The sequence below is a fragment of the Lepus europaeus genome, chromosome 11, assembly GCF_033115175.1.
Source record: "Lepus europaeus isolate LE1 chromosome 11, mLepTim1.pri, whole genome shotgun sequence".
Lineage (NCBI taxonomy): Eukaryota > Metazoa > Chordata > Mammalia > Lagomorpha > Leporidae > Lepus > Lepus europaeus.
In genome coordinates this window covers 112,872,240-112,889,405 of record NC_084837.1, presented here as the reverse complement: position 1 = coordinate 112,889,405, position 17,166 = coordinate 112,872,240, and the positions used below count along the sequence as shown (strand labels likewise).

The 17,166-nt window shown below is 53.3% G+C and overlaps 2 protein-coding genes across 6 annotated transcripts in view; one reads left to right on the top strand and one right to left on the bottom strand.

Annotated features, from left to right (window-relative positions):
• PTPN9 (protein tyrosine phosphatase non-receptor type 9) overlaps positions 1–9,821 on the bottom strand; it is an 88,140-nt gene extending 78,319 nt beyond the window's left edge. Inside the window, exon 1 of the mRNA XM_062206424.1 lies at positions 9,717–9,821. Coding sequence (XP_062062408.1) covers positions 9,717–9,779 — 63 coding nt within the window. The 5' untranslated portion in view covers positions 9,780–9,821. The remainder of the gene's footprint in view (positions 1–9,716) is intronic.
• Positions 9,822–10,146: 325 nt separating this feature from the next.
• Positions 10,147–16,746, top strand: LOC133770372 (uncharacterized). 5 transcript variants are annotated; one of them, XM_062206421.1, is made up of 3 exons: positions 10,155–10,715; positions 11,189–12,008; positions 12,620–16,746. In XM_062206421.1, the coding sequence occupies exon 3, from the start codon at positions 12,638–12,640 to the stop codon at positions 16,073–16,075; it is 3,438 nt and encodes a 1,145-aa protein (XP_062062405.1). In that variant the 5' UTR covers positions 10,155–10,715; positions 11,189–12,008; positions 12,620–12,637; the 3' UTR covers positions 16,076–16,746. The 5 variants fall into 5 exon arrangements, with proteins under 5 accessions (XP_062062406.1, XP_062062405.1, XP_062062404.1 ...); XM_062206422.1 differs by having other exon boundaries at positions 10,147–12,091; positions 15,716–16,746; XM_062206420.1 differs by having other exon boundaries at positions 11,189–16,746.
• Positions 16,747–17,166: the final 420 nt, after the last annotated feature.

The following is a 17,166-nucleotide window of genomic DNA, read 5'->3' as shown; positions in this document are numbered from 1 at the left end:
AAGGGGGGGGTGGGGTGGGCAGCAGCTGTGGCTCATCCCAGATACTGACAGACAAGTGTCCCAAGTGTATATACAAGGGAACTTTAAAAGGTTTATGGAAAATAAAATTAAAGATAAGCTTATTTTTAAAAAAATTATTTATTTATTTGAAAGTCAGAGTTACACAGAGAGAGAATAAGCAGAGAGAGAGAGAGAGAGAGCTTCCATCTGCTAGTTCACTCCCCAACTGGCCGCAATGGCTGGAGCAGCACAGATCCAAAACCAGGAGCCAGGAGTTTCTTCCAGGTCTCCCACATGGGTACGGGGGCCCAAGGACTTGGGCCATCTTCTACTGCTTTCCCAGGCCACAGCAGAGAGCTGGATTGGAAGACGAGCAGCTGAGACTTGAACTGGAGCCCATGTGGGATGTTGGCACTGCAGGCGGTGGCTTTACCCACTATGCCACAGTGCCGGCCCCTCCCCAAACTTTTTGCAGTGCCCTTGCACAAGTCCCCAACATGCTGATGAAAATATTTAAAAGATTACAGTCTCCAAATAGAAGACCAAAGACTGGTTTCACAAAGGCAAAAAAGTAGGACAGCTGTAGAGTCCCAGTGGATGAGCCTGCAGCCCAGCCTGGGACGACAGCATCCCCTGTCACAGTGCCCCGGCTCCTGTCCCCAGCTTCCTGAGACACACACCCCGGGGGCAGCAGTGATGGCTCCTGGACTTGGTCCCTGCCAGCCATGAGGGAGACCAGGATGGAGTTCTGGGCTCCTGACTTCAGCCTGGCCCAGTCCTGGTGGTTGAGAACATTTGGATAGTGAACAGTGGGTAGAAGACATTGATATTCTCTCTCTCTCTCTGCCTTTCAAATAAATGAAAATGAATAAACTTTTCCTTAAAAGCAGGAACTTGTAAGTGCTCCTAACTACAAGATGCTTCAGAGATAAACCATGGCTTCTCAGTCTTGGCACTGCAGTCATTTTGAGTCTGATAATTCTTTGTTGTGGGGAGCACCATTCCTGGCTTCTACCTACTACAGGCCTGCAGAGTCCCTGCGGAGGGACAACTGAAGACCCAAAGGTGTCTCTAGCTATGGACAAATGTTCCCTGGACGGTAAAATCACTTGGCTGGGAACCACTGATCTGAGACTTCTCCACAAAGACTGTTTAAAGAAGGTGCCGAAGGTGATACCCAGGCCATTCTCTCTGCTCTACGCCTGAGTCACTTTCAGAGCTGGGATGACCTCCGAGGTTCTGTCTGCAAAGCAGCGGCAGCACAGAGGACCCGACGGTGCCCTGTGACTGAGGGGAGCAAGGAGCTGAGCACGCACTCGGGCTGCCGCCTACGCTCGCCACGCGGGCCTGGGAGCGGCTGCAATCCCTGAGCCATCTTGAACTCTTTGAAGATTCTCTGAAAGCCACGTGCTTCGTTTTTCTTCCTCTTCTCAGCTGGGAAAAGACTGTTTCCTGGATCATAGAGGGCGACAACACTATTATCAGTGTTACTAGCTGAGTATTGTGTAACCATGGGGGATTTTACTTATTTAAGCAGATCTCCTCAAAAGTTCCTTAAGGGAAGAAGACAAACAACCTTAGAAATACTAAACAAAACGCCAAGCGCAGCAGAGGAAGCTGGAGACTCCTGACGTCTCCCCAGGACGCATCACCACCGCTTTCCAGAAGACGGTTTTACTTGTACATCTTTCTGTTCAAAAAACATCAGGTTTGCATTAATCTTAAATAAATACTAGGTTCTCAGCACTTAACAGCATAATCTGAACCATGTATAGAGCACACAGCTCTTTTCACAAAATGTTATTGTCACTAATAATTAAAGAAACATACTGTCGTTGAAGACAACCTACAAACCCATTTTACAAATGACTGTAATCACGATGTCTATCAGAACCAGCAGGGAGGTGAAGGCAGCCAGGTATTCTAACAATGAACAAGTAATTAATGGGCTCGTATCTCTGGACACTGCGTCCTGGCGACACCAAGTTACAGACGGGCTCGTATCTCTGGACACTGCGTCCTGGCGACACCAAGTTACAGACGGCTCTCTTTAGCAGCTGCCTACCAACCCTGGGAATGAATTCTGGCTCTTAGTTGTTGGGGTTTGTTTTAAGAGGCAGAGATCTCATTTCCTGCTTCACTCCCCAAATATCCTCAATGGCCAGTGCTTAGCCAGGCCGCAGTCAGGCGTCCAGCACTCAATCCAGGTCTCCCAGGTGGCTGGCAGCGTTCAGCCGCCAGAGCCAGCACCTGCTGCCTCCCAGGTGCTCATCAGTAGGAAGCTGGACCCGACAACTCACACGGACATGGGCGCGGGCGTCCCAGGCAAAACCTTAACTGCTGGGCCAAATGTCTGACCCAGGGCTTAGCATTTAGAAACCAAAACTAACGCACAGCCACATTACTGCGTCTTTTTCAATAAAGGCATAAAAACCAGAAAACGCGTCTCAAAGGCACTGACCCACGAGTCTTAGCTTTCGCCTCTTTAAAATGGTTCAGGGGCAGGCATATTGGCACAGGGCTGGGACGCCTGTATCCTGTATCAGAACGCTGGCCCAAGCCCCTGCTACACCAATTCCAGTCCAGTTTCCTGCTGATGCGTTCTGGGAGGCAGTGGATGATGGGCCCCTGCCACCCACGTGGGAGACCTCAGTGGAGTTCTGGGTTCCTGACTTCAGTCTGGCCCAGCCCTGGCTACTGTGGGCACTGGAGGAGTAAACCAGCGGATGAAAGATCACTCTCTCTTTGTCGCTCTGCCTTTGAAGGAGATGAAAGACAAAAATAGATATTAAAAAATATAGGACCAGCATGGTAAGCCACCACTTGTGGTGTTGGCATTCCAAGTTCCAGTTCAAGTGCAGGCTACTCCACTTCGGATCCAGCTCCCTGCTAACATACCTGGAAAAAGGCGCGCGTATCTGGGCCCCTGCCACCCATCTGGGAGATGTACATGGAGTTCCTGGCTCCTGGCCCACCCCTGGCTGCTGCAGGTATTTGAGGAACAGATGAGTGGATGGAAGCCTGATCTCTCTCTCTCTCTCTCTCTTTCTGTTTTTTTCTGTGTCACTCTGCCTTTCAAATAAACAAATATTTGTAAAACTTTTTGAAAAATAATAAATTAACTGGTCCTGCTCCCTTCTAAAGGACAGTCTCACTTTTCGGTTCATCAGTAACTAGTACACGGTCAGGTTCCTGTGAGAAAACCTCCAGGCTTCTCAACATTCACAAAACCGAAGTGCAGATCCTTGCTATGCTCAAAACATTTTTAATCCTTTTCTATGTTTTTAGGTGACACAGTAACCACACATACTTACGGGGCACAAGGGGGCACATTTCAATACATGCGTATGATGTGTAATGACCAGGATCACAGGAACTGGCATATCCATCGCCTCAGACATACATCATTTCTTTGTGTCAGGAACAGAAATGTTGAACATTAGAATAAGGGGCCGGCACTGTGGCGCAGCAGGTAAAGCAGCTGCCTGCAGTGCTGGCATCCGTATGGGCGCTGGTTCTAGTCCCGGCTGCTCCATTTCCAATCCAGCTCTCTGCTGTGACCTGGGAAAGCAGTGGAGGATGGCCCAAAGGGCCTTGGGTTCCTGCACCCACCTGGGAGACCCAGAAGAAGCTCCAGGCTCCTGGCTTCGGATTGGCCCAGTTCCTGCCATTGCGGCCATTTGGGGAGTGAACCAGTGAATAGAAGACCTCTCTCTCTGCCTCTCTATAATTCTGCTTTTCAAATAAATAAATAAACCTTAAAAAAAAACATCAGAATAGGCCGGCGCTGCGGCTCACTAGGCTAATCCTCTGCCTGCAGTGCCGGCACCCAGGGTTCTAGTCCCGGCTGGGGCGTCGGTTCTGTCCCGGTTGCTCCTCTTCCAGTCCAGCTCTCTGCTGTGGCCTGGGAAGGCAGTGGAGGATGGCCCAAGTGCTTGGGCCCTGCACCCACATGGGAGACCAGGAAGAAGCACCTGGCTCCTGGCTTTGGATTGGCACAGCGCTGGCTGTAGAGGCCATTTAGGGGGGTGAACCAGCGGAAGGAAGACCTTTCTCTCTGTCTCTCTCTCTCACTGTCTAACTTTGCCTGTCAAAAAAAAAAAAAAATCAGAATGAAATCCTCACATCCAAGTGAGACTAACTGCCGATTATAGCATCATTGATTACTACCAGTAACAAAAGCAACGAGAGTCCTCCTTTCCCTCTGTCCTTTCTCTCTGGAAGCCCCGTGAATCACTCGGCCCCTGACATACTGTTACTTCCGGGGGGACAGATGACATTTAGCACAGGACACGTAAGACTGTGGGAAAAGGGAAGTTCTTGGCCACAAGACAGGACAAAACCCCTGCCCTTGGGAAAAGTGCCAACAATCTCTTAAGTCCACTGTACAGCAGCTAAATTTTTAACTTCCAAAGATTCCATTATGAAAATCCAAACCACAGCATGGAATCAGAACAGGTTTGGGGAAACTACGAAGACGCAAGATAATGGTTTCCTGGCATTCACAAAAACCCACACAGAGGCAGAGGGCCGCGTCTGTCTGGGGTGAACGTGAATATTCTTCCCCGTTGGGTTGATTTAAGCTAACTTGGCTCTAGAACTTCTCCCTGCTCAAGACAAGGAATACCATTAATAACGGCTACTCTTACGTAAGCACTGGATACACGCACTTCCTTATTAATCCTTATAATGCTGTGAGCTCTTAACAATATGAACTCTTAAAATAATTTTCTTTAGAGACTTTGAAAATAAATACTAGCAGATTGCTTGCTGTAGCAACTTTTAAGTATACAAACTAAATCATGAATTATTTTTAATGTGAAGGAAGCACTGTATGAGTTATTAAAGCCATCTTTGGTTTTAAATAAAAATATGAATAGAAGCTTAAGCACTTTAGAAAACTATTGTCCTACTGTGTCAATCACTACTACATGCAAAACCAAAAGACCCTCCAAGGCTATAATTACTGAATTCCATATCCTTGGAGTTCTGGCTAAGTCTTTACTTCATGGTTTATTTCAAAGGGGACGTCCTCACAATTCATGTCCAAACAGACGAAAGTATAACCCAAGGAGTTCTCTGTGACTTTCTGTAGCTCACACAGAGAACAGATGAGTACAATATTCATAACTTTTGTGGCCAAGCTAATTATAATTTAGCAAATTCAACAACATGACCAACTTCAGGCCAAGCTATCAATATGAGTACACGCTGTGGGCAAGCAAAACTAACAGGGACACCGTGAGGGTGCAGCAGGCCAGAGGCAGCAAAGAGCCTCCACAGCCCACACGGCAGCCTGCTAAGAGAGCCTCCCACCTGGGCGCAGACAGAAAACACATCAGGGCCACGACCACAGCCTGGTTCTTTTTTTTTTTTTTTTTGACAGGCAGAGTGGACAGTGAGAGAGAGAGACAGAGAGAAAGGTCTTCCTTTTGCCGTTGGTTCACCCTCCAATGGCTGCAGTGCGCCCGGCCGGCGCACCGCGATGATCCGATGGCAGGAGCCAGGTGCTTCTCCTGGTCTCCCATGGGGTGCAGGGCCCAAGCACTTGGGCCATCCTCCACTGCACTCCCTGGCCACAGCAGAGAGCTGGCCTGAAAGAGGGGCAACCAGGACAGGATCGGTGCCCCGACCAGGACTAGAACCCGGTGTGCCGGCGCCGCAAGGTGGAGGATTAGCCTAGTGAGCCGCAGCGCCGGCTCACAGCCTGGTTCTTACAGCTGGGAGGGAGAAGAGGCTGCATATTTGGCTTCAAGAATAGGTATTCCTCTTGTACAGGACAAAGAAGGTACAAAGAAAATAAAATGTATTGTGATTGTGACCCCCCATGGAGAACTGCCAACTCTACTGTAAGAAATAAACTTTTTCAGCCGGCACCGCAGCTCACTAGGCTAATCCTCCACCTTGCGGCGCCGGCACACCGGGTTCTAGTCCCGGTTGCCCCTCTTCCAGGCCAGCTCTCTGCTGTGGCCAGGGAGTGCAGTGGAGGATGGCCCAAGTGCTTGGGCCCTGCACCCCATGGGAGACCAGGAGAAGCACCTGGCTCCTGCCATCGGATCAGTGTGGTGCGCCGGCCGGGCGCACTGCGGCCATTGGAGGGTGAACCAACGGCAAAAGGAAGACCTTTCTCTCTGTCTCTCTCTCTCACTGTCCACTCTGCCTGTCAAAAATTAAAAAATAAATAAATAAATAAACTTTTTCCAAGAGTCATGTCATCACAGTTTCTTATAAAACAGAGTGTACAATGTGTTTCTGCTGGCATACGTAGTTCTGAGTAAAACTCTTCCAAATCCGTTCCTCTGTACTTGAAGAAGCATCACCATAGCCAAACATAGATATCTGCATCGAAACCCACAAAATTAGCTACTCGATAGCCACTTGGGCATCTGAGAAAACTGGCTAATGCTTAATGGGAAGTAATGTTTCCGTCATGGAGGCAGAAGAGACTGGGTGGAGTGTGCAGCTCCAGGACTCGCCCTCCACTGCGACCTTGGGTACGTCTTTGTTTGCAAAATCAGGGGATTTGATTGCAGTCCGGGGGAACACGCTGTGAAATGCTCCGGCAGAGCCCCACCCAGAAAGTTACTAATATGACTTTGCTATTATTCATGGACGCTCTTTAAAAGCAAATCACATTTGTCCTTGTAACCCAATCATCTGTGAACACCAACATTAATGAGGAACTGGAGGGGAAAGAAAGAGGCAACCAAGTGACTTTGCATCAGGTCAACAGGTGCCCAGCTAGGAAAGGAGGCTGGAAGTGACGGTGGCGACCTTCAAAACACAGACCCACACGCGCGATGCCCTTACTTTCATAAGCCGCTCTGAAAGGAGCTGACGCTGCCTACTTGCACGTGGGGAGGGGAGCGACCCTCCCGTCACTGCAGATACCTCCTGAACGCCCACCCAGTCCAGTCATCACGCTGAGCAAGGTACACAGGCTGTCCAAGGAGCTCCCCGCCAGGCAGCCAGGCAAGTGTGCAGGGACCGCGTGACAGAGCTGAGTGAGGAGGCCACGGAACAGGACCCGGGCAGAGGTCTCCAAACCAAAGACCCCGCAGCTGGAGGCCCGGCGAGGTTGGGAGGCGCTCTGGTGCAGCCGGTCAAAGCCCCCCTGCAGCACAGAAGTCCCAGAGCTGCTCCACTTCCGATCCAGCTCCCTGCCAACGCTGAGAAAGCAGCTGAGGACGGCCCAAGCCCATGGGCCCCTGGCCCACGCGGGAGACTCAGAACCAGCTCCTGCTCCTGGCTTCGGATCACTGCAGCCATCTGGGGAGGGAATCAGCAGATGGAAGACCTCTCTGTCTCTCCCTCTCTCTGTAACTCTTTCAAATAAATAAATAAATGTTAAAATAAAATAAAATTTAAAAAAGGCCAGTGGCCGGCGCCATGGCTTAACAGGCTAATCCTCCACCTTGCGGCGCCGGCACACCGGGTTCTAGTCCCAGTTGGGGCGCCGGATTCTATCCCGGTTGCCCCTCTTCCAGGCCAGCTCTCTGCTATGGCCCAGGAAGGCAGTGGAGGATGGCCCAAGTGCTTGGGCCCTGCACCCGCATGGGAGACCAGGAGAAGCACCTGGCTCCTAGTTTCGGATCAGCGAGATGCGCTGGCCGCAGTGGCCATTGGAGGGTGAACCAACGGCAAAAAGGAAGACCTTTCTCTCTGTCTCTCTCTCACTGTCCACTCCGCCTGTCAAAAAAAAAAAAAAAAAAAAAAGGCCAGTGCACCCACCAGAGCGGGGGTGAAGTGTGGGCCTTGGGCCACACAAGGTCCGGAGAACAAAGCAAGGCCACTCCAGGGTTCTGTGAATGCTCACTCGGGGCACAGGCAGGCGGAGCTGCAGTTTGACTTTGGCTTCTGGAACACAGATGGATCAAGCAGAAAACAAAAGTCCTGTCAGGACAGGACAGCAGCTCACTAGGGAGAGGGGTGGTGGCCACGAAAGGAAGCCGATGGTTTACAGATTCTCAGGAAGGCGTGAGGATGTGTGGGGGCCAGGGCACAGCAAAGTGTCCAAGACTGCTGGGTGTCTGCAGGCCTCCCTGGGTAGCAGGAGGCACCAACCAGGAAGATCTGCTCCAGAGCTTCGGCGAGGCAGTACACACACCCCAGAGGGGCCTGCAAGACAGTACTTTTGCCTGGAAATGTGTTTCGTCTCCATCTTACTTACAAAACAGGATGCCCAAAGAGTTTCTAGCTATTTCCAAAAATCGAATTGACTCTCAAAAGGACAAGGATTTTCCAACACCAAAGATATTTCGAAGACGCTGCGGAAGCTTTGAAATCAACCCCAAATGACTTCTGAAATGGTTTGGGCAACGCGCTGGGCAGCATCATGGAACGAAAGTGCCTTTTCCCATGACGACCCCTTCATAAGGCTGGCACACACGTACTGCTGCCTAAAGACTTTAAAGAAACAGTAACAGTTCAGACTGCTCTTAGAGGACATCATATTAAAACAGGAGAAGAGCAAGGATTCATGTAATTAGAACTATGTTTCTTTTATGTTTATTTCAACATTTTGAAAGACCTTTAGAACATCAAGCATTTTGTAAGGGGGGGGGGGGAAGAATCTGATGAAAACCTTTTGTGACTATTTCAATATTTATTTTCTCCAGTTTTAATTTTTTAATTTATAATCTATACCATTGTCATACAGACCTGATGCCTTTGAGTTTCATAAATGGAGAAATTTCAAATCTGACAGAGCTGAGGTAGGAGGACAAGGGAGGACGCTGGGGTCTGGAATGCCCAGCCAGCCCACCACACCTTAGCACGGAGGCCTTGCCCTAGCTGGGGACACCTGCCCACCTCCCTCTGAATGGCGTCCAACTGCAGTGGCCAGGCCCCTGGGCTCGTACCAAGCCAAATTCTTTTTTTTTTTTTTTTTTTTTTTAATTTTTTCCCTGCAGGCTTATTTTATCTCACAGCACCAAAAGGCAAACCTGGGTCTGCGACCAAATGTGGAAAACGTCGGGTCCACAAACGCGGAGTTAAAGTCAGGGGCTGCGGAACAAGCCCCTGAGCCAACACCGCGTTGTAGAACCAGACTGCCCGCACCCGGGGGCCTGGCCAGCCGCAAACGGGTCACCCACGTGGCCCGCCCTGTCCTTTCTCCCCGTTTTTTCCTTATTTTATCACTTAAAAAAACACACACACACACACAGGGAGTCAGCCAGCGGCTCTACTTGAGCTCGGCGGGGGCTGAGCACGGGCCACGCCGAGGGAGATGGAGAAGCCCCGGGCCGCGGCGGGCACACGCAGGGGTCCACGCAGGGGTCCACGTCCCCACGGCCACGCCGCGGGGCTGGGAAGGCTCCGGGGCCCCGGGCTCGTCCCTTCCCCGACCGCCCCCCCATGACACCGCAAACCACTTCCTCCTGGGCACTGAAGGTCACCGCGGCTAGGGACAATGGAGCCCACTGTGAGCTTCCGAAAGATGGAGACGCGCGGGAGAGGTGGCGCCGGCGAGCGGGGCGGGGGGCTGCGCCCACCCGGCCGAGGCCTGCCCGGGCCCGAGAAGCGGCCGGACCCCAGGGGCGCCGCTGCCCCGGCGCCATGTCCACCTCCCGGCCACCCTGCCCCGAAGCAGCGAGCCCACAGGCCCGGACGGCACCGCGCGCGGCTCCTGCGGCCGCGCGGGGCGGGACTGCGGCGGGGCCCGAGGCCCGGGCCGGGCGGCAGAGCCGGACACACCCACCGCGGCGGCCGCTTACCTGCTCCTCCTCCGGGGTCAGCTCCGGCGCCATGTCGGGCCGGGGCGCGGCCGCGGGCTCCATCCCGCAGCCGCCGCCTGCGCTTCCGCTCGCCCGCGCTCAGCGGCCCGGGGCGCGCATGGCCGGGCGGCGGGGCCTGCGCCCGCGGCAGCCCGGGTGCTCTGCTGCTCACGCTCGCGAGCGGGGAAGGCGCCGGCGGGCAGGCGCGCGGCCGCCCCGCATTCAGAGGACGCGGCCTCGCCCCGGCTGCGGGCCCGGCTCTCACCGGCGGCGGCGCGGGGCGGCGGCGCCCCCCGCCCGGGCCCCCCGCGGCTCCATGGCGGAACCGAGCGTCTCGCTGGCGGGCGGGCGGCGCGGAGGCCCGGGAGCCAGGGCGCCGCCGGGAGGGGCGGCCGGGGAGCCGGAGGGAGGGGCCGGCGGCCGGAGGCGGCTCCGAGGCGCGGGCAGAGCGAGGCGTCCTCTCTCGGGGATGAAAGGGTAAAGTCAGGGACAAAATGGAGGAACTGAAGCTGGCGGCTAACCGCATTCTCTTGCTTCTGTGTGAGTTGCCTAAGCCTGCAAACTATGTGCTGTCTTGTGAGAATAAGGAAGAACGGAAAGTCCCCAACCCTTATCCTGTTAGGACATACCAAGGTCTCACTGCCACCCCCCCCCCCCCCCCCCCGCTTGCTTAAGCTGATAAGAAGAAACTGCCCTTGCTACCCCCATGCCAGACCCTTACCCAGTAACCATAGTAACCATTAACATATCCAATAGAACTTTAACACGACTAGATATGCTAATGCTGTGGTTTTGAGCTTTAAGTATCCAGTAAAGCGGATATTCGGGCCGCTCTCTCTTTCTGCACCTCACTAGAAGGTGCTACTGAAACGGCCCATTTCCAAATGAAATAAACTTCCTCTTGCCTTTGCAGCGATTGGAGTGGAGTCTGTTTCTGGGGTTCGGTTTGTGGGACGCCCGCTTGAGACCCCAGACCCACTCTCCATCTCCCAATCGGAGGTAAGTTTTGCTTTCTGTGATTTTGTAGATTTCTGTTTATTGTTTGGGCGCCAAAGGAGTAAGGAGCCAGGAGTAGGAAGGCTCAGCCCTCGGGGACGCTCCAGCGGTGAAGTGGGAAGAAGGGAAGGACTTTGTCTCCCTCCTTCCCCGGGAAAGGCTGATCAGGCAGCCGACCCCATCTGAAGTTTTGGTTTCAGTTTTATCTCGTTTTGTTGTTGCGCGCAGTCTTTGTGTGTCTTGTGATTGTCTTTTGTGTCACAATTTACCTGCCTTTTATCCTCAGTATGGGACAGGGACTAACCACACCTCTGAGCCTCACATTAGATCACTGGAAGGAGGTCCGAGAGCGGGCCCAGAACTTGTCTGTGGAGGTGCGGAAGAAAAATTGGACAGTCTTCTGCACCTCCGACTGGCCAGCCTTCAATGTCGGGTGGCCATGGGATGGAACTTTTGACTCTTCTGTTATCTTGCAGGTGAAGAGCCAGGTCTGCAAAGAAGGAAAAGAGGGGCACCCGGACCAGGTGCCCTATATCTTCGTGTGGGAGGACCTGGCGCAGAACCCCCCAAAATGGGTGAAACCTTTCCTTTTCACTGGCAGAATTCGGACGGAGTCGAGTCCCAAACCCGCCCAGCCTTCGTCCTCAACACCCCTGTTGCCGACGCCGGCGGACCAGGAGAAACCTCCCTTAGCCAGCCCCACCTCGAATCTTTACCCCTTGGAGGAGTTAGATTCTTCTAAACCTAAGAAAACCCCTGTCCTTTTGGGTGGACAGGAGGGTCTTTTGCTTTTTGACACCCCACCGCCTTACGCACCCCTCCCGAGAGAACCCCCGGCACCTTCCCCGGATTCCACGCAGAGAGAGAGAGAGGAGGATCCCCCGGTTCGTTCGACCCCCATGAGTGCCAGGCTGCCTTTGCGTGGGGGGGCGGGGAGTGAGGATGGCCAGTGGGAGGCTCAGGCTTTCCCCGCTTCGCTCAGTGGGGGCCAGATGCACTACTGGCCGTTCTCAGCCTCAGACTTGTACAATTGGAGAACACATAACCCGCCTTTTTCCCAGGACCCGCAGGCCTTGACAGGACTAATCGAATCTATTCTTTTAACCCACCAACCGACTTGGGAGGACTGCCAGCAGCTCCTGCAGGCTCTCCTGACCACGGAGGAGAGACAGCGAGTTCTCATGGAGGCTCGGAAAAATGTTCCGGGGGACAACGGTCAACCCACCCAACTGCCAAATGAGATTGACGCAGCATTCCCGTTGACCAGACCAGATTGGGATTTCAGCACGGCAGCCGGTAGGGAACGACTTCGTCTCTATCGCCAGATTCTTCTGACAGGTCTCAGAGGGGCAGGGAGACGCCCCACCAATTTGGCTAAGGTACGTGCCATAACCCAAGGTAATGAAGAAACCCCGGCAGGGTTTCTGGAGAGGTTAATGGAGGGATACCGGATGTACACCCCGTTTGACCCCCAGGCCCCTGACCGACAATCGGATGTAATAATGTCTTTCATCGGCCAATCGGCCCCAGACATCCGAACGCGGCTGCAAAGGCTGGAGGGCCTACAGGGCTATACATTACAGGACCTCCTAAAAGAAGCAGAGAGGATTTTTAATAAGAGAGAAACTAAGGAGGAAAAAGAGGAAAGAATGCGTAAGGAACAGGATCAGAGAGATAAAGAGAAAAATGAGGAATTAGCTAAAATCTTGGTCACCGCAGTGAGCAAATCAAACAGACAAGACAGGTCAGGTTATGGTAGAGGTCAGACAGGGAAATACCCGGGAGACAATAATAGACCGCGGATAGGACGAGACCAGTGTGTGTACTGCAAGGAGAAAGGACACTGGGCCAGGGACTGTCCAAACAAAAATATTGGCCCCCTTAGCTCAAAAACCTCATTTGTCCAGGGAGCGACCGGAGGAAAGATGTACCGATGGACCACAGAACGCCAGGTAGACTTGGCCACCGGCCGGGTCACCCACTCGTTTCTCCTAGTACCAGACTGTCCATACCCCTTACTAGGGAGAGACCTGCTATCCAAAGTGGGAGCCCAGATCCACTTCCAGAAGGAGGGGGCCTCAGTAGCAGACCCTAGGGGACGTCTTCTACAAGTATTGACTCTTCAATTGGAAGATGAACATCGTCTATACGATAAGAAGGAAATAGAGGCCCCGCTAGCCCCTGAGTGGATAGAGAAATTTCCGGGTTCCTGGGCAGAGACTGGAGGAATAGGATTGGCAGTTCAGCAGCCACCCATAATGGTAAATGTAAAGTCCACGGCTGAACCCATATCTGTACAGCAGTACCCTATGACCAAGGAAGCAAAGGATGGGATTCGGCCCCACATTAAGAGACTGTTGGACTTGGGGATATTAAAGCCTTGCCAATCCCCCTGGAACACACCCCTACTGCCGGTATGGAAACCAGGCACCAATGACTTCCGACCCGTGCAGGACTTACGCGAGGTGAATCGTCGGGTTGAAGACATTCACCCGACAGTGCCAAACCCGTACAACTTGCTAAGTACCTTGCCCCCGTCGCGCACTTGGTATACGGTGTTAGATTTGAAAGATGCTTTCTTTTGTCTGAGGTTGAGCCCCCAGAGCCAACCCTTGTTTGCCTTCGAGTGGAAGGACCCGGAGACTGGATTTTCAGGGCAATTGACTTGGACAAGACTTCCTCAAGGATTTAAGAATTCGCCCACACTATTTGATGAGGCCTTACATCACGACTTGGCCAGTTTCAGGGTGAGTAACCCTCAATGGACTCTCTTGCAGTACGTGGATGACTTACTGCTGGCAGCAGAAACCGAAGCAGACTGTAAACGAGGTACGGAATCCCTGCTCCAGAGGCTAGGTGAGCTGGGATATCGCGCCTCTGCTAAAAAGGCCCAACTATGTGCCCAACAGGTAGTCTACCTGGGCTATAAGTTGGAAGGGGGCAGAAGGTGGCTAACGGAGGGGCGTAAGCAGGCAGTGGCTCTTATACCCCCACCTAAAAACCCACGCCAGTTGAGGGAGTTCTTGGGGAGTGCCGGTTTCTGTCGCCTATGGATTCCGGGGTTCGCGGAGATTGCGGCCTCCCTATATCCCCTCACGAGAACCAACTCCCCGTACGTGTGGGGAGAGGAACAACAGCTAGCCTTTGATAAATTAAAAAAGGCCCTGCTGGAAGCCCCCGCGCTAAGCCTACCTGACCCCAACAAGCCGTTTACCCTCTACATAGACGAAAAAGGGGGAATTGCAAAGGGAGTTCTGACTCAAAAACTGGGGCCCTGGAAAAGGCCGGTGGCCTATTTTTCAAAGAAACTGGACAGTGTTGCTTCTGGATGGCCACCATGCCTGCGCATGATAGCGGCGGTGGCTACCGCGGTGAAAGACTCCGACAAACTGACTATGGGACAGCCGCTGACCATAGTGACGTCTCATGCCATCGAGACGATCATACGCCAGCCGCCCGATCGATGGTTGTCAAATGCCAGAATCACTCACTACCAGGCGATGTTGCTCAACCCCGAGCGCATCCGGTTTGGAACGACGGCCTCCCTCAACCCTGCCACTCTGCTGCCGGAACCAGGAAACCAGACGCAGGTCAGCCACAACTGCCAGCAGGTGTTGGCCGAAGTCCATGGGACCCGCGAGGACTTAACAGACCAGCCCCTGCCAGACGCGGAACACACTTGGTATACGGACGGCAGTAGCTTCCTCCATCAAGGTGAGAGGAGGGCGGGGGCGGCGGTGGTCGACGGGAAGGCCGTTGTCTGGGCCTCTGCCTTGCCACCAGGCACTTCAGCACAGAAAGCTGAGTTGGTCGCGCTAACTCAGGCCCTAAGACAGGCAAAAGGGAAGAGGGTGAACATTTATACGGACAGTCGGTACGCCTTTGCCACGGCACATGTGCATGGTGAAATATATAAAAGAAGGGGACTGTTGACTTCCGGAGGCAGAGAAATCAAAAATAAACAGGAGATCCTAGACCTCCTACAGGCCCTCTTCCTGCCAAAGAAGGTGAGCATCATGCATTGCCCAGGTCACCAGAGAGGAGAGGACCCGGTGGCACAGGGTAACCGGATGGCGGACGAGGTGGCCAGGACTAGCGCCCTGGGTAGCAGCGTGTTGACTATCGACACTCAGGATTCCCCCAGCCAGGGACAGGAATGGACTTATACAGAACAGGATGTGGCAGCCATACAAAAGCTAGGGGGAACATATGATGAGGCCACTAAAAATTGGAAAATACAGGACAAGATTGTGTTGCCCAGAAAAGAAACTAGGAGACTAGTGCAAGACCTACACAGATGGACACACTTAGGGTATAAGAAACTAAAAGCCTTGCTGGACAGGGAGGAGACTTCTCATTTTTTATTGGAACTGGATACAGCGGTAAAACAAACCGTAGAGGCCTGCATCCCATGCGCCAAGGTGAATCCCAGATGTTCTAAAATACCTGAAGGAGTACGGATACGGGGAGATAGGCCTGGAGTCAATTGGGAGGTAGATTTCACCGAGGTCCGCCCAAGCAAATATGGAATGAAGTACCTTCTAGTGTTCGTAGACACCTTTTCCGGTTGGCCTGAAGCATTCCCAGTGAAGAAGGAGACGGCACAAGTCGTGGTTAAGAAACTATTAGAAGAAATCTTCCCACGGTTCGGCCTACCTAAGGTATTGGGGTCGGACAACGGGCCCGCCTTCGTCTCCCGGGTAAGTCAGCTGGTGGCCAAGGTGCTGGGGATTGATTGGAAATTGCATTGTGCATATAGACCCCAGAGTTCAGGCCAGGTAAAACGTATGAACAGGACAATTAAAGAGACCTTGACTAAATTAATAATGGAGACTGGCACTAGAGACTGGGTCGCATTGCTGCCGATGGCTTTGTTTAGGGCCCGTAACACACCTTCTGTATATGGACTAACACCCTATGAAATATTGTATGGAGGCCCCCCACCCGCGGTGGATCTGTTAGGACCCAGTGTTGACTCTTTTGCAACATCCCCTGCCCTGCAGACCCGCTTCCGTGCCTTGCAGCTAATTCACGAGCACGTAGGGAAGCAGCTGGCTGCCGCATATCAGTCCAAGTGTCCGGTGCTTCCGCACTCGTTCCAGATCGGGGACGCCGTCTACGTCCGCAGGCACCAGACCAGGACTCTTGAGCCGCGCTGGAAAGGACCTTATATGGTACTGCTGACCACACCAACGGCGGTAAAGGTGGACGGCATCGCCGCCTGGATCCACGTGTCACACGTCAAGAAGGCAGTAGCTGAGCGGAATCAAGAGACCGACACTCCTACCAGCGAGCCAGCGCCGGAATGGAAGTTACAACGCACTCAAAACCCCCTCAAGATAACACTCTTAAAATCTGCTTAACCCTGCTGTGTACAACCCTAATACCTTGTAGTTTGGCCCATAACCCCCCACACGCCCCAGACTTTAACGTGGCAGGTAATATCAGCCACCGGGGACGAGGTATGGAATATAAGCACCACTGCCCCGCTGGGCTCCTGGTGGCCTTCCCTACGCCCTGATGTGTGCCAGCTGGCTGCTGGGTTAGATACCTGGGATTTGCCTGACCTAGACTCCCCGAGTAGGGTTCCCTTAGGAAATACTCCACCGAACGGAGAACAGGCCCGCTACGGGTGTGCAGACAGACGAAGACGGTGTCTTCTTCGTCAGGAAGAATTTTATGTATGTTCCAGACATGGTCGTAGCCGGGCCCAGACCAGACGGAAAGTCCCCAACCCTTATCCTGTTAGGACATACCAAGGTCTCACTGCCACCCCCCCCTGCTTGCTTAAGCTGATAAGAAGAAACTGCCCTTGCTACCCCCATCCCAAACCCTTACCCAGTAACCATAGTAACCTTTAACATATCCAATAGAACTTTAACACGTCTAAATATGCTAATGCTGTGGTTTTGAGCTTTAAGTATCCAGTAAAGCGGAATGGATGTTCGGGCCGCTCTCTCTTTCTGCACCTCACTAGAGGGTGCTACTGAAACGGCCCATTTGCAAATGAAATAAACTTCCTCTTGCCTTTGCATCGATTGGAGTGGAGTCTGTGTTTCTGGGGTTCGGTTTGTGGGACGCCCGCTTAAGGTGTCTTACAGGGGACACGTTCTCTTGGGTGGATGTCCCGCCGCCGCCGCCTCCGCGCGGGGGCGCCAGCCCTGCGGGGCCCTGCCCCGTCCCTCCCTGTGCCCCGCACCCCAAACTGACTCCGAGGCTGTACCCTGACCCCTGAGAGACGGGGGAGATGGGGAGGGGAGGGAGGAGAGAGGGAGAGTGGGGAGGGGAGGGAGGAGAGATGGGGGAGGGAGGAGAGAGGGAGAGTGGGGAGGGGAGGAGAGAGACAGGGAGAGATGGGAGGGGAGGAGAGAGACAGGGAGAGATGGGGGGAGGGAGGAGAGAGGGAGAGATGGGAGGGAGGAGAGAGACAGGAAGAGGGGGGAGAGACAGGGAG